General features: G+C 42.2%; 1 protein-coding gene across 3 annotated transcripts in view; it reads left to right on the top strand.

Moving 5' to 3' along the window:
- Positions 1-17,731, top strand: part of SPEN (spen family transcriptional repressor) — an 88,553-nt gene that overhangs the window by 43,393 nt on the left and 27,429 nt on the right. For all 3 annotated transcript variants that reach the window (XM_029065449.2, XM_029065447.2, XM_029065448.1), the window contains 2 exons: positions 7,901-8,061; positions 10,390-10,590. In XM_029065449.2, the coding sequence (XP_028921282.1) occupies positions 7,901-8,061; positions 10,390-10,590 (362 nt within the window). The remainder of the gene's footprint in view (positions 1-7,900; positions 8,062-10,389; positions 10,591-17,731) is intronic.

Here is a 17,731-nt window from a genome sequence, read left to right as displayed (position 1 = left end):
GGGATAGAACTAATTAAATGTTACCAACTAGAAGACCCACTTTGTTACAGTTGATTTTTATGAATTGAGACTTGAAAGAAAACCTTATGTGGCTGTAGTTTGGGGAAAGGAGAGCACAGAGGTGAAAAGCAATTTGCAGTTGTTTTTAGGTTCCATTTGTTATCAGCCATATTCTTTGTGCAACACCATATTGTTTCACAGAACAGATTTTCCTTCGGTTTTAACATTCTTAGAAGCCATTTTATCAATGTAGTCTTGCCACTCCCATATTGGGAAAGGTCAGTAACATTATGAAGTTACAACTGATCTTACCCCAGTTTCACAATAGTTATGTAAATATCCTTATAGTCTCCTCTTCCCTCTATCCCTAACCTAGTTTAATGTGGACTGTAAGGCCCTTGTGGGCAGGGATTGCATCTTCCAACTCTGTTGAATTGCACTTTTCCAAGCGCTTAGTACAATGTTTTGGACACAATATGAGCTCAATAATTGTGCTCAATAAATACCATTAATTAATTTAGATACATTACCAGTAGGGGGACTGGGCCTTAAAAATCAGTGAACAAGCCACACAAAAGATGGAAAGACTGCAAAATAATGCTTTGAATTTTGTGTAGTATATTTCTGATGATGGTGAGCACAGGCATAGTTTTTTTTTCCAATCCTCCCCCCCCCCCCCATAATATCACTGTGAGGCAAGAGGGGGGGGTGATCTATTCCTGCTTTACAAATAGGGGAAGCAGGACCTCAAGTCATTGTGGAGCTGCAGCTACATGTGGGGTCCCTGGAATTCCCAGCCCACTTCTCTCTCACCTAGATTAATCTGATTGGGAAGGCTTGTCTGTAGATTAACAAGGCTGTGTTTTTATATCAGGGGACTACTGAAGCTTTTGATGTGTTCAAGTGCTTGAGAATTATGCAGCAATTAAAGGATTTCTTTTAAATCTGAGATAGGGACTAAATAAGGAATTTTTTGGTGGTGATTAAATTCATCTGGATTTGCAATGCTCAGAAAACACCTTTTTATGGAGCTTTGTCTTGACCCAAATCCAGTTATTGATTATGTGAATAAAAAAAAGGTCAGGCCCCCAACTGGAATGTGGTTTGTTGAAAAATGTCATTTAAGGTCAACTGTGTGCCCTTTAACTGTGTGGCTTTCCTGCTGTTCTAATCACAAAGGTTAAATGACTGTTTTGGAATATTTCACTTCCTAAATTAACTATTGATGTTTCTTAAAAAAAAAGTTTTTCAGGATGTTTTCTCATTTGAACTTTCTATCACTTAGGCATAATTTGTCATTTGGGACTGGTATGGGGATAGATAGGGGATGCCCAAAGTAAGACACTGAGAAGTGTCATGTTCGTCTTGAGGTCAGACTGGATTTTAGTGAAGATGGCCCCTCTGAAGAGATGATAAATGCTTAGTAGTTATCATGGTCAAAAAGAGATTGCAGATCTGCAAACTCTTTATTCTTTTGAAGTTGTAAAGTTGGCCTTTCTAAAGCTGTAATTTGGTCTGGGTTCTGTTTTCTCATATTACTTCATCAGTGATTTTTCTTCAGAATAAGCAACATGGCAGAAAACTCCAATGCTTTTCAGCTATACCTCTGCTGAGCTGCCTGCCTCGTTGGGCTTTTTTTCCCTGTTCAGTAAAGTTGAATGACAAGCAAAAAACAAAAAAAAATTTGGGAAAACCGATTTTCTCCTGTTTAATTGAAAGATTCCCATTTAATATTAATACTGAAACACTGGGAACTCTATTGCTATAGATGCTCACAGACAACTTTTCCACAGTGTTTTAAAAGTTTTTCTGATTTATATTGGCCACCCACATCAAAGAGGGTAATGGCTTTAAAAGAATGAAACTCATCCAGGCAACTGTTGGGAAACTGATAAATTTGTCAACACTTAGTTGTTCTCCATTTTCCTATACAAGGAAGTCTGGAACAACCGCTCCTTTGCCAGTATCTTGGAACAAACTAAAATGTAAAATGTATTTCATAATTAGCTGTAAATCTTTTTTACTCTCACAAATGAAAGTTTAGCAGGTACAGTCAGTTCTTGCAGAATGTGTTCTTCTCAGTATGTTTTGGGTATAACGCAATGCCAGAATTAGGGCATGTGTGCTCCCTGACTATCATTAGATTGTAAGCTACTTCAGGGCAGGGGTCTTGTCTGTGTCACCTGTCAATCTCATCCATCTTGTCCCCCTACCCCTCACCCACATCCTGCCTCTGGCCTGGAACGCCCTTCGTCATATCTGACAATTACCTCCCCACAAAGTCTTATTGAAGGTACATCTCCTCCAAAAGGTCTTCCCTGCCTGAGTCTTTCTTTCCTCATCTCCCACTTCCTTCTGCGACACCTTGAATTGCTCCCTTTATTCATCCCCCACTCCCCAGCCCCACAGCACCTGTGTACGTATCTGTAACTTATTTATATTAATGTCTGTCTCCCCCTCTAGACAGTAAGCTTGTGGGCAGGGAATGTCTGTTATTGTTGTACACTCCCAAGGGCGTAGTACAGTGCTCTGCGCTCAGTAAATAAGATTGAGTGAATAGCAACTCCATTCGACTTGATAGTTCTCGTGGTCTCTTTACTCTTATTCAGGACCCCAAAGTCTTGTGTTAACGGTGAGCTTAAGCCAAACAATTGTTACTGTAGAAACACAAGACGTACAATTGTCGAGAGGCCAGGTAATTTTCATTTTCAAAATGTCTCCCTTGTTAGAGTGGGGACTCCTTGTGACAGGGAACTAACTGTTCTCCCTCTTACTTAAACTCCTCCCCATTTGGGATAGGGAATGGATTCAACTTGATAAACTTTGTATTTTCCCCAGTGCTTAGAGTAATGCTTAGTGCTTAAAAGTACCGTTAAAAAAAGTACTCTCCCGAGGACTTTGTACAGTGCTCTATTCACAGTAAATGCTCAATAAATACCATCGATTGATTGTCTTCTTCCAAGCCCTTAGTACGGTGCTCAGCACAAAATAAGCACTCAGTCATTACCCCTGATTGCTTACTAAAACATGAATTGGCCATATCGTGGGATTCTCCAAGAATTCAACCCCCACGTTATGGGAGAACTGACAGTAAGTAGAATGTAGAACTAAGAACATACAATGTTGGAAAGACCCTAAACTTTCAGGCTTCTGTTAGTTTAATATCCCTGACATAGGTGGAGTGAAGAAAACACTTCACCCTCTGAAGATTACTCCATGAGGGAAAAAAAAAAACACCTTACTGAGGCTAATAAGTACTACTAGAGAAGCAGCATGGCCTAGTGGAAAGAGTTGGGGCCTAATCTCAGCTTTGCCGCTTACCTGCTGGGTGATCTTAGGCAAGTCACTCACCTTCTCTATGCCTCAGTTCCATCATCTGCAAAGCAGGGACTCACTACCTGTTCTCCCTCCTTCTTAGACTTGAGCCCCATATGGGACCTGATTCTCTTGTATCTACTCCAGTGCTTAGTATAGTGCTTGGCACATAGTAAATATCAATATATACCATTATTATTATTATTAAGATGCTTGTTTTGAGCAGTAAGATTTTTTTTTTAATGGTATTAAGTGTTTACTCTGTGCCAGGCACAGAGTTCGAAGTGCTGGGGTAGATACAGATTAATCAGGTTTGAAACGTCCTTGTCCCACATAGGGCTCGCAGTCTTAATCCCTGTTTTTACAGGTCAGGTAACTGAGGCACAGAGAAACCAAGTGCCTTGTCCAAAGTCACAGAACAGACAAGTGGCAGAGTTGGGATTAGAACCCAGGTCCTCCTGACTACCAGGCCTTTGCTGTATCCACTAGGCCTCGCTGTTTCTCAGATTGCAGGTTAGACTTTAACCAAGAGTCTTGCCCCTTATTCATGCAGGTTAGTTCTTAAGGACGTCCAGGAGCACTAGTCCTGCTCGACTCCTCAGTGGTCACCATAGGGCTTTGGACTGGAAAACCTAGGGGCCGAGAATATCCCTGAGCAAGGAGCATTATGATGTCAAGCACTTAGTATAGTGCTTTGCACACAGTAAGCACTCAAATATGATCGAATGAATGGCAGGTTTGCCCAGTGGCCCTGCCCCCGCATCCTCCCTGCCAGCCCAGTTCCCACAGGGCCCTGGAGCACAGCGGGCAAGTGGCTGGACGGGGAGCCTCAGAGTGAGATGTGCCCACCAGAGTTTGTGGCCCAGGGTGTGTCTGTTATATAGTCCTATTGCAATCTCCCAAGCACTTAAGCTCTGCACACAGTAAGTGCTCAATAAATGCGATTGACTGGCAGAACCTATTTAAGGCCAAAGTGACTGCAGTATAGTACTACCACACCATTGCCCCCCTACACTAGCCAGCTACTTTTCAGGCGATTCTTGGTGGTGCATCCTGTTAAAAACCCATCACCACTTATGGCATAGCCCCAGCAGGCGCTCTCTTAGCCACCTCCTCCTCTCCCCCAGGCCCCCTTAAACCATAATGAGATGAAAGTTGACTTTCCCATCAGTATTTTGTCAGTTTTGCCAGTTAATGCATTCATTTGTGGATTGCAGTTTATAATCCGTTGCCAAGACTGGTGAGCTAAATTCTAGTTCTTGTGGAGCAGGGAGCATATTTTTGGAAAACAGTGTTTTGACTTTACTCAGCACCCGATAGGGCTCATTCTAGGTTTCTAACTAAAATGAAGTTTCCCTTTCCACTACCCCAGATTTATTGTACCTGGAAAAACCCAGTCTTCTTCTCCCCAGCCCCCATTTTTATTTTGCCCAAGCATAGTTCTCTTAGGTTGCTAAAGAGAGGTGATATAATTGTAAATTCATCTCTTTCACAGGGTACAAATTCATGTCCTTTATTGTGGCTCTGTGTGACTTTTACTCATAGTTTTGCTGCAGGGAACTTTTTCTTGCCCAGTTATGAAGTGTAGTTTGTGTCTACTACTATAAGTCCTCACTGTCAACACAATTGGTTCTCGAAAACTGTTTTAAGTCAGAGTATGTTGGAATTAATTTTCTCATACAAAAAAATAATATAACTGGGGAACTGATTCCTGAACCAAAGTTGCTGCCATATTTTTTCCCAAGTTACTCAGAATTGTGCAGTGACAAGCATAGCTACATTTATTAATATATTTATATCGTCAGGTTGCACAGTGCAGTTGTCGTTAATGGATTTTAAATTGGTTTCCCCCGGCTCCTGTGTTTAGGTTGTTGTCTCCCTGCTTTGCGCCGTCCCCCTCACCCCCACCATGCCTGGTCCTGAGATAATGCCACAAAGGTGACTTGTGATGTGAAGTAAATCAGAAAGGAGGAGGAAAGTTTAAAAGGTTATAAGTGCCATTTATTTTAACTTGTAATGTCTTAAAGACTTCTTGTTCATGAAACGAGCTTTGGGCTCCTTAATGTTAACTGCCTATAGTGGTCACTTGCTAAAACCACTATTAGGGAATAAATATCATTAAACTCTCCAATTGAAATGAAATAATTGCCCTCACAACTATCAATCTAGTTTCAGGGGAAAAAATCTTGGGACAAGCAACAGCCAAAAAGGTTAACCACGCAGGGCACAGGAAATGATTAGAAAGCAAGTCCAAAGGCAAAGTTTTGCCATTAAATAAAACCGTGATGCACCATTATACCTGAAATCCTAAAGACAGTTCTGGTTACCTCATTTAGGATGATTATAGTCGAGCTAGGGAAGATTTTTTTTAAAAAAAAGGGCAGTCAAGGTGATAAGCAAGGACTCTTCAGTTTAGAAGGGTAGAAGCTGAGAGTGGGCACAATCTGCACAATTAAGAAGATCATGGACAGGATGATCTTGGAATTGTTGTTGACCAAATTCCACAACATTGGGATGAGGGAACACCCTTGAGCCTGGAAATTGGTGTGTCCAAAATAAACAATAGGAAACACCTTCATATAAATCCTAAACCCACATGATAGTAATAATTGTCTTTATTTTTTTTATGGTGTTAAGAGCTTACTGTGTACCAGGAATTGTACTGAGTGCTGGAGTAGATACAAGCTTATCAGGTTGGGCATATTTCCTGTCTCACAATAGCCTCACAGTCTTAATCCCTGTTTTACAGATGAGGATCAATGAAGTGACTTAAGCAAGGTCACACAGCAGACAAGGGGTGGAGCTGGGATTAGAACCCAGACCTCTTGACTCCCGTTTAAGTAAGCACTTACTGTGGGCCAAGCACGGTTCTAAGCGCCCAGGTAAATACAAGTTAATCAGATCGGAAGCAGTCCCTGTCCCAAAAGGGGCTCTCAGCCCTAGAGGTCGGGAGAACAGGGATTGAATCCTCATTTTACAGATGAGGCAACTGAGTTATGGGGAAGTTGTAACCTGCCCAAGATGACACGGCAGACAAGTGGCAGAGGTGACCTTAGAACCCAGGTCATTTGTCTTCCAGATCTCTGCTTAAATTATGCAGGCAGAAAATAGTTTCAAGAGAGCTTTGAGTAAATTCAAGGTTGAGTGGTCATTAAGAGGTTGCTAAAGGGAAGGTTAGAGATGTAGAAGGAAAAGTTTGGAATGTTAGGTAGTATCCTTCTAATAGGATTGACATTAAGGAGGGAAACCACCACAGTTCCTCCAAACATCCGTTAGCTGTTGTTGGAGATAGAATGCTGGGCTGATAGACCATTGGTCTGACTAGTTATATTATTGTTTATGTTTTCCTCCAACTTTCAAAACATTATCAAATTCATGTAATTAGTTGAAAGTACTGTTCAGTAACCTTTTGTTGATGATTCAGATTATAGAACCTTGGATCTTTTCACAAAAATTTTTACTATTCTTCTGTAACTAGTGTCATAGTAATAATCTAGGGGGCACAAATTGCTTCAAGAAGTACTAAATCCATATAATGGGCCCAATTTTTATTGAAATTCTTACTTGCCTGCCTTCTGACTTCCTCTTGGCAGTTCCTAGTTTCTTTTAGAGTCTTGGTTTGGTTGAGTTTGGCTGGTTTAAAGGTTCTCACAGTTATTTATTTTTAACTTGCAGGGCAGTTGGGATAAACTGCATTTGTGTGCATTTAGACAATGGCAGGTATTGAAGGCTCATTTTATTTTGAAGATGAGGCTTCTATCTAGTGAGGGGGGTCTTTACGAAGCAAACGTCCACATTGCCAGTAATACCTGGTCATACCACAATTTTCCCTTATATGTGCGAGAATGCTGAAGATCATTTTAAGGCTTGCCCAATTGCTTAGGTAATTTGAATCTTCCCACACAGTTCCCAGTCTTTTGAAACTCTCTTAAATTTTGTCAGCATAAAAGTTACAGGTTCCATTTGTCATTTTCTCCACGTTTGCTTCCTTTAAGCTGTCTCCTTTGAGGATTTTTTAAAAGGAAATTGGAAGAGAACAAACTCTGATGTGTGTGTTGTCAGGTTAAGAAAAGGAGACTCTAAAACATAGAATGATTAGCTCCCCAATGCCATCCACCCATCCAAAATATAAAATTACATCTACAGTTGCAATTATAGTTCATAGGAAATCTAACTCAAAACACCCTATGCTTTTCAGTGTTAGTTTGAAGCCGATTCTCTTAGAAGTGGCCTCTGTATCTTATGAAATGAAGTATTGTTTGCCTCGCTATTGAATTTTGTTTTTGAAGTACCAGAAGTTTGCACACATGGCAGAAGATCAGGAATTGATTTTTCAATATTCCCATTTTAATGTGCCTCATCCCTAAGGAATTAAGTAAATGGGAGGATTCTCCTCAAAAGCGTCAGGTCTAAAGACCCGAGATTGGGTCGAGTAGCCTGAGAAAAACAGCACTGTAAGATTGACCACAGATCGAAGCTTTCTGAAAATGAATTTCAGTAGTCAGGAAATGTTAACTATATTTTTGCAAGCAATTCTCTGTTGTCTTGGTACTGAGTATGCATTTTCCCCCCCTGCATCCTGCAGCAGTGATTCCAGCAGTAGTTCAAGTGATGAGTCCCCGGCCCGATCGGTTCAGTCTACAGCCGTCCCAGCACCCACTTCCCAGCTGCTTCCATCTCTGGAGAAGGATGAACCCCGTAAAAGTTTCGGGATCAAGGTTCAAAATCTTCCAGTTCGCTCTACAGGTAAAAAAAAAAATTGTGGAAGAAAGGGGGAAAAATAGGTCAGGAGAGGCGAGCTGGATAGGACCAGCAGCCATTACTCTACAAAGTGTTAATTTTAAGTAAATAATGGTTTTTGTTAAGCACTTGCTGTGTGCCATTGGGGTTGTTTCAAGATAATCAGGTTTGTCAAGGTCCCTGTCCCACATGGAGTTCAGTCTAAGATGGGAGGGACAGCAGGAATCTGAAGCACAGAGCAGTTAAGGAACTTGCCCAAGCAGCAGGCAGGAAGAGGCAGAACTGGAATTAGGACCCGGGTCCTGGCCCCCAGGCTCCTGCTCTATTTTTACTATTGTTTCTACCTCAACTAGTGAATGGGAAACTGCACTACATTTTCATGGCCCTTCCCTTGCAAAGCTTAACTTCTTGGTTATCATGCCAGTATTGTAATAGTTTCAAATATAGTGAAAGAACCAGAAAAGGTACCCACCTCTATTTTCATGCGGCAGGGTGCAAAAGGACACAATAGCCTCCTTCAGTGACACTCAGGTTTATGGACACAGTCTCATGGCCTGAAATATTGTCCATTTTGGGGGCTGGCGGTATGTGTGTGGAGATATATTAAGCATTTACTGTGTGCCAGGCACTGTACTAGTCTCTGGAGTAGTTTCAGGCTAATCAATAAATCACATTTATTGAGCGCTTCCTATGTGCAGAGCACTGTACTGAGCACTTGGGATAGTACAATACAACAAAGCGTGGCTCAGTGGAAAGAGCATGGGCTTTGGAGTCAGAGGTCATGGGTTCGAAGCCCGGCTCTTCTACTTGTCAGCTGTGTGACTGTGGGCAAGTCACTTCACTTCTCTGTGCCTCAGTTACCTCATCTGTAAAATAGGGATTAAGATTGTGAGCCCCACATGGGACAACCTGATTCCCCTGTGTCTACCCCAGCGCTTAGAACAGTGCTATGCACATAGTAAGCGCTTAACAAATACCAACATTATTATTATTATTACATTCTCTGCTCACAAAGTGTTTACAGTGTAGAGGGATTGGACACAGTCTACATCCCATTAATCCTCATTTAGCAAATGAAGTGACTTGCCCAAGGTCATAGAACATAAAGTGGAGGGGCTAGGATTAGAACCTAGGTCCTCTGATTCCCAAGCCTGGGCTCTTTCCACTAGGGCACGCTGCTTCTCCAGTGATTTGTCCTAAAATTGAAGGACATCTCTATTTGCTCTTCCTTAAAACAATATTTGGTAATGAGAAAAATTTTGACCTATCAGAAGCAGCGTGGTCTAATGGAAAGAGCAGTCATTCAGGAGTCAGAAGACTTGGCTTCTCATCCCAACTGCGACACTTCTCTGCAGTGTGACCTTGGGCTAGTCATTCAACTTTTCTGTGCCTCAGTTTCCTCAACTGTAAAGTGGAGATTAAATCCTACTCCCTCCCATTTAGAGTGTGAGCCCCATGTGGGACAGAGCCTGGTTCAACTCGATTGTAATGTGTCTACCCCAGCACTTAGCACATAGTAAGTGCTTAACAAGTACTAATAACTTATTTATGGTACTTGTTAAGCACTATTATTATTAAAAGTTAGAAACTATCTCCTGTTTTAGCAGGTAGTTGCTAGCCCCTTGCATCTATTGAATATACCAAAACAGCCATGTAGTTGCTAGCCCTTGCATCTATTGAATATACCAAAACAGCCATTTTTAGTAAATTTTTAGATTTCATGTATGTGTCTGGTCCAATTTTATATTGAAAGTTTTAAGGAAGTAACGCATTCAAATTTGAGAGATTTGAATTCAAGTCTACACTAGTCCCATTCCTTACCTTCTGATTAAAGGAAGTGGGGAATTAAGGCATATAGCACAATCAATGCCAATGAACATTACAGGAAAAAAAAAAATCGATATAACCATAACAAAACAACACCTCTTGACACGTTCCCTTTTAAGTTGCTCCAGGATGACATGTAATGTCATGCAAGATCCAGCAAACTAAACAGCAAGATGAAAGAGAAATCAAGATTTTAAAGTTGTCCTAGGTCACCTCTCAAATTAAAAAGAGAGCAAGGGCAAGTTGACGAAATCCTGACCTGTCAGTCCAATGCTGCACCACTGGTGTTTTTTCCTAGTTGTTTAATTTTGATAGGTGAAATTAGAAATCACAGAAACAGTTTTCAGCATCATTAGTGTGACAGGGTCTTTTGGGGTTTGAAATCATCATTATTCTAAAGAGGGAGAGAATTTAGTCATTCACAACCTGCACAAAGATCTGACACTTTTGTTCTCTATTGCAATAGAAAGGAAATAACTGTGTGATTTCTGTCTGGGTGGGGTTTAGACACAAGCCTTAAAGATGGTCTTTTCCACGAGTTTAAGAAATATGGAAAAGTAACCTCGGTACAGATCCACGGGGCCTCAGAAGAACGGTATGGCCTGGTGTTCTTCCGGCAACAAGAAGATCAGGAGAAGGCACTGAATGCATCGAAAGGAAAACTCTTCTTTGGCATGCAGATTGAAGTGACGGCATGGATAGGGCCAGGTAAGAAAAGTAGAACTGTATGTCGTCAAAATACTTGTTGATGTTAAATTGAGCAGTATAACTGGCCCCTGCCATAGAAGACTTTTGGTGTCTTTTATGTGTTGAAGTAACAGGCGGAATTCTGACTTAGGAGGATGATTTGCCAAGTTAAGGAAAGACCATTGCTTTTTTAGAGTCTAAAAGATCCAGGTTGGTGGCTACACAGGTGCAGCCTTTTCTGAGAGGTGGATTTGGTGAATCAATCAGTAATATTTATTGAGCTCTTACTATGTGCAGAGCACTGTGCGAAGGGCTTGGGAGCGTGCAACACAATAGACACGTTTCAATCAACCAAACTCTGTCATATCCTTGTCTTATTTGATATAGGAATGGACTGTAAATGATGCTCAGAGAACCAGGACCAGTTAATACCAGTTTCAAGTATTTATGGAGCACTTACTGTACTAAGCGCTTGGGAGAGTGCAACCCAATAGTGTAACATACACCTTCCCTGCCCAGAAGGAGTTTACAGTCTTATAGGAACCCCTGGGGATAGGGCTGGACACAGTAAATTTAGCAGGTGTTTAAATGGATGGCTCATGCTAATTTTTAGTTATGATGAGTCAGAGAAGGTGCTCTCCCAGGGAGAAAGAAAACCCAACGTTAATTAGATGAGGCATGTCAAACTTGCAGGCCACACAGGGTCCACCGTGAGGTTGGCTGGAACCCACAGCCCGGCTGGGCTGCAGACAGCAGGATGGGTTGGAAACGGAGACCAAAAGAGGCAGCCAAGCGTTCCCACCACTGCCGTGACCTGCAGTGTCTCTCTCTCCTCACACGGACTCCTGGTGGGAAGGGGCTTGGTATATTCCATCTGAGGCTGCTTTCCAGGATTCTGGGGATGTGGCAGTTGCTCCCGCAGCTCTCTCAGGGTCCCAAAGCAGGGGAGCTGCTCTGGACTGTAAGCTCGCTCTGGGCAGGGAATGTCTGTTTATTTTTGTACTGTACTCTCCCAAATCCTTAGTACAGTGTTCTGGGAAAAGAAAGTTCTCAATAAATATGCTTGACTCACTGGGAAGTAAAGGCGGAGCTGCAACAGGAGCAGGGAGCAGGCTGCATTTCGCTGTTGCAACAGCTGCTGCCCAAAAGGAATGTCAGTTGCGGGAATCCTTTTCTTTCTCCTTCCGTGTGTCTCCCTTTCTTGGTTTCCTCTCCCCTCTAATCTTGGACTGCTGCCTCCCCCGCCCATGAAACTCCTGTCCATTAACATTACACCTCCAAGAAAATCATATAAAGGTGGTTTTATTCCCCAGTTTCATTTACTTTTATTCCACTTAATAATAATGTCATAGGTCACTGATGGTTTTACACAAGTTTTACTGGTATACCCTGATTAGCACTCTTAATTGGTTCCATGGAAATAGTGTTAAGCATAAGAGCACTAAATGAAGTTTAATTTCCCAGAGGAAGTATTGTAAAGTGCATTAATGCATTCCCAGGAACCCCCAAAGAATCAAGACAATATAAATTTATTTAAAGAGTGACTTAAAACACAGTGTAGTTACATGATCAAAAAACAATGTGAGTACATACTATTAGGTAAAGATTTTGAATGTGTGCGCATATGTAAATTCAGGGCTTAATTTTCAGTGTTACTCTTCACATCCTATTCAGCCAAAAGGCACCTTCTGCTAACAGCTCTATGGTTGTAGATGTTAAAAGCAAGCTGCTATTAATGCTTAAGAGAGCTAGTATTATTTTGACGCCATCTGTAGATCTGGCCACAGGAAATTACTAAGCAAATTTGGCTGCCCTGAAAAGTTGATCAATACTCTGTGACTACTATTTGATGGTGGCCTTACTGGCAGGTCAGACCTGAGATGGCTCTGTCAGATCCAATCCTCATTACCAGTGGAATAAAGCAGGGAAGCGTAGAGGCCTGGTCCTATTCAATTGATTTTATCGCAGTCGGGCCAGAGCGTGCAGCAGGGGACCTGAGTGTAGGTGTTAGAGATGTCCACATCTGGAAAATTCCTCCAATTCAACACATTTCGAGCATCGTCCAGAAACCTAGAAACAGTCATCCAAGAACGACTGATTGCAGACGAATGCGCCCTAGAGGCCTTACCCAAGAAGGCATACAGAAAAATGCTTGTCAACACTTTTGCCCTAATCAGGCAGCTGTTATAGCTTGACAGTACACTTCAAGAAAACCTAGGTGGTCTGTCAACCTGCCCCTTGGAAGCTGCCCGCTCAACTGAAAATGCATGTGGGTAACAGGGCTAAATATTATCTTTACCTGGGCAACACATTGACCCAGTGATAGCCCAGAAAAGAGAAAACCGAAACAAGAAAACTGGCACATCCTTTGGGGGATTGTCAGAGTGTAGCCGGGAGTGCTGGTCTCCGGCTAGGTCCAAACCAAAGATGTTCATTACCGTAGTGTCATCTCACCTTCTCTATGGCTGGGCCACATAAAACCACCAGAGTCCCGTCCCGGTTCCCTGAGCATCATTTACAGTCCATTGTCATATCAAATGGCAAGACAAGGATATGAAATGACAGAGTTTGGGCCCCTAGCCAGTCTCCTAGCATCAAAACTGCATTCACTTCAACACAGTTACGCTTGGTAGGACATGATGGTGATATTTAAGCACTTAACTATGTGCTGCACTATACTAAGCGCTGGGATGGATACGAGCAAATTGGGCTGGATTCAGTACCCGGGCTCTAAAATTCTCAGTCCCCATTTGCCAAATGAGGTGCCTGAGGTGCAGAAAAGTGAGAAGTCATCCATGGTCACACAGCAGACAGGTGGCAGAGCTGGGATTAGAACTCAGGTCCTTCTGACTCCCAGGCCTGTGCTTTATCCACTAGGCTTCACTATATAAATTTAATATATGCATATACGTACATATATTAAATGGCATTTTTAAGTCTTAATATATTCCAGGTAGATACAAGACAATCAGGTTGGACACAGTCCATGTCCCATGTGGGGCTCACAGTAGTAATTCCTATTTTGCAGAAAAGTGAACTGAGGCACAAAGAAGCAGAGTTAATTGCCCTAGGTCACATAGCAGAAAAGTGGCAGAGCCGGGATTAGAACACAGGTTCCTTCTGACTCCGAGGCTGTGCTCTATCCACTAGGCTTCAAGGCTTCCCTGTATCAAAACTACTCCTGTAAGGAGCGCTTAAATTGGTAAACTGAAAGCAACAGTGGCAGAAGAGATATTTCTCAAACAGTGCTGCACCCCAGCTGAAAACTTAGGGTCAATCGCTGAGGATAAACCAGAGTGGCAAACTACTGTCAGAAAAAGGGTGGCTTTTTCTGAGCAAAAGTCTCAACAGGACTGAGATTCAGGGAAGGCAAAAGAGAAAAACAATGCCTGGCACTGCCCACATTAAACACAACACAGGATAGCTTTTTTGTGTGCGTATTATGACTGGGATTCTGGGTCCTGCAATGGCCCTTTCAGAATTTCACCATCAATGGTGTTTTCTTTGAGTACAAAGGATAACTATATTTGTATCTCTAGAAATAGCATCATTTATCACTCGAATCAGTTAAAAGACTTCAAACTGAGAAGACTGATGTTTAGGCAAGTTAGTATATCTGGTATTTGAGGCCCTGCTTGGTACAGTACATTCCACTAAGTGCTTGGAAAGTACAAAACAAAGCGATACAGTCTTCCATAAGACATTTACCTTATAAGGTCTAATCTGTGTGATCTTGGTCAAGTCACCTAACTTCTCTCCTCATCTCTCTAATGGGGTTTAAGACGCTGAGCCAGAGATGGGACATGGACTCTGTCCACCTGATTAGGTTATATGTACTCCAGTGCTTGATATAGTGCCCAGCAATTAGTAAGCAGTCACATATACCATTAAAATATGTGTGTGTGTGTGTGTGAGTGATGACTGTGTTAGTATTTAAAGCTTCCTTTTTAGGAGTGTAAAACTATGCATGCAGTCCATAAACAAGAATGAGTTTGATATACCTAAATTAGAGCAGGCACTACAACTTTCATGATTTGAGACATTAGGAGCTCAGGACAGATTCTCTAAATGGAGGCCTTGCACTCAGTCCTTCTCTAATGTGTATTTTCCCTGCCTTTTTTTTGGATAGGATGCTGTTAGAAAATTAGGATACGGTCTTCCTCCAGTGTTTGTCTCTCAGGCATCTGAAGATGTGATCGAGCACATGCATACTATAACACAGTTTTTCTTTAGGCTCTACTTGGCAAGAGAATAACCTCAGCATATATAGTGTCTGCTTCTTAAGCTATTGTTTGGACCACCTGGAAAGGCAGAAAGAACTTTCAATTCAGTTTTCTTTTAAGTGAATATAAATTCCCAGATATTCTTCTGGAATTCAGAACTGCAGCCCACCAGGAACATAGATATTGAACCTCTTGCTTTGGCCTTTCAATTAGACTAGTTGCACATTTGTGGAAGTTTATAGTTCCTTGGCATCACCTCAGACGTTTAGTCTTAAATTTTATGGTGCTTTGTAGCTTTGAGTAACAGTACTTGGGGCCAGAGAATGGGAGATGGCAACCTCTCTGACCTTTCTGTTTCTCAGCAGTGAAGTTGTCCACTGCTCTCTCACCTCAATATTTCCAGTTCTTTTTCAGGGTCCGGTCTGTGGTAACAAGAAGTTTGTTACTTGAAGTGTCAAAGAAAAGAACTGTCCTTCACTAGACCTTAACTATTTGGCCTTGCCATCTCTGTAAAGTTGGCAGTTACATTTCCCAAAGCCGCTTTTTTTTTAAAAAATTTTGAGAGAGAGTGGTCACTCAGTGGTGTGAGGCTTTTGTTGTTGTTGTTGTTGTTTTTAAATGGTATCTATTAGGCACTTACGTAGTGCCAACCAGTGTACTAAGCACCAGGGTAGATGGAGGATAACCAGGTTGGACTCAGTCCTTGTCCAATATGGGGCTCACAGTCCAAGTAGGAGGGAGTAGGATTTAATCCCATTTTCCATATGAGGAAGCCGAGGCCCAGAGAAGTGAAGTGAGTTGCCAGTGGTCATGCAACAGGAAAGTGGCAGAGCCGGTACTAGAATCCAGGTCTCTCTGAATCTGAGACTCCAGGTCTTTCCATTAGGACATGCAGCTTCCCAGTTGGGCCATAACACGTATTTTCACTAGAAGTTTTGGTTTGACCCTGACAGCAGAGTCAGGGACCGTTGTTCTGATGTTACATGTCTGACCGAGTAGAGCACGATACACTGGAAAGAGGTGATTGTGTGACTCTGTGGTGTAGGACATGGAGTGAGCTCTACCCTGCAAATCAATCAGTCATATTTGAGAGCTTACTGCTTTTAGAGCACCCTATTAAGCTCTTGGGAGAGTATTGGGAGAGTATAGTACAACAGTCAGTAGACACATTCCCTTCCCACAGTGAGCTCACAGTCTAGAGGGAAGACAGGTCTTGATACACATTAATATATTATGGGTATGTACATAAGTGCTGTGGGGCTGAGGGAGGGGTGAATAAAGGAAGCAAATCAAGGTGACACATAAGGGAGTGGGAATAGTGGAAATGAGGACTTAAGGAAGGCCTCTAGGAGGAGATGTGCCTTCAGTAACGCTTTGAAAGTTGGCAGAGTAATCGTCTGTCAGATATGAAGAGGAAAGGTGTTCTAGGCCAGAGGCAGGATGTGGACAAGAGATTGGTGAGGAGATAAATGAGATCGAGGTACAAGGAGGAGGTTGGCATTAGAGGAGCGAAGTGTGTGGGCTGGGTTGTAGTGGTAGGGCAGCGAGGTGAGATAGGAGGGGGCAAGGTTAAATTCACGCAATGTGAGTTTCTGCAAGAAGGCAACCCCTGTGGTGGAGAACTGGGTGTATATATATATATCTTTAAAAGTGCCTGAGTTAAAAATCTACTGCTGACTATTCAAGAAGTTCACCTGATCAACTGCTTCCTTTGGCCTCCCAAGGGAAGGAGGAGCATTTTGTCGTTGATAACGGAGTAGCTTTAGAAATAAGGAAGGGAGGTTTCAGCCCCTGATTGGTAGAGGACGGGACTGTTGCCTTTCTAGTTGTCGCATCCTGAATTGCCATCTCCTCCGGTCCCTACCTCATGCTCCCTTGGGGTTGACCCTTTCTGTGGGGCTTGTCTGCTGAAAGATGGTTAGCCAGAAGCCGTACTTCAGCAAAAGTTGACATATTTTTTGCCTGTGAATTAGTGACCTTTCCAGTAAATGAAAAATCTGTAATCCAGCAGCCTCCCAACAAGATCTGCAAACTGCAAAGTACCCAAATTCAAGAAACTAACAAGCAGGAATTCCATTTTTGTCTTAAGCAGCCAGTGTTGCAGTGTGGGCATATTTGCTTTTGAGAGTTTAATAATAATAATGTTGGTATTTGTTAAGCGCTTACTATGTGCCGAGCACTGTTCTAAGCGCTGGAGTAGACATAGGGGAATCAGGTTGTCCCACGTGGGGCTCACAGTCTTAATCCCCATTTTACAGATGAGGGAACTGAGGCCAGAGAAGTTAAGTGACTTGCCCACAGTCACACAGCCGACATGTGGCAGAGTTGGGATTCGAACTCATGAGCCCTGACTCCAAAGTCCATGCTCTTTCCACTGAGCCACGTAGTATTTAGGCTTTCTCCAGGATTTTTTTTCCTCTTAAAAGAAGATGAAGAGGGTAGCTAAAACTTAGCTGCTAAAGAAATGCCTAGATACTGGATCATTCTTCACATAGCTGCTGTATCTTTCATCTGATCATCTTGAAACTATTCACAACTGTTAAGTAATGAATCCTCAGAGCATCGCTGTACGGTATCTCGTGACCCCATTTTTTTGAAGGCAACATAATCTCAAATGTGGGCTGGATTCCCAAGCTCTGTAGTAAATTGGTTTTAACCACTGGCTTGCTACACTAAGTATATGAACACCAGCACCCTCAAGCAAATACTAAACAGGTCCCATTGACTTATATTGGAAAATTTTAGTATTACTAGACTATGTAATTGCCGGTCATAGTAATACAACAACAATAATAATAATAATAGCATCTGTTAAGCACTTACTATGAGCCAAGCACTGTTCTAAGCGCTGGGGTAGATGCAAAGTGATCAGTTTATCCCACATGGGGCTCACAGTCTTAATCCTCATTTTACAGATGAGGTCACTGAGGTCCTGAGAA

Source organism: Ornithorhynchus anatinus, chromosome 5 (genome assembly GCF_004115215.2).
Source record: "Ornithorhynchus anatinus isolate Pmale09 chromosome 5, mOrnAna1.pri.v4, whole genome shotgun sequence".
Classification (NCBI taxonomy): Eukaryota; Metazoa; Chordata; class Mammalia; order Monotremata; family Ornithorhynchidae; genus Ornithorhynchus; species Ornithorhynchus anatinus.
Note: the sequence above shows the minus strand (reverse complement) of the source record. Positions and strands in the feature narration are given on the sequence as shown.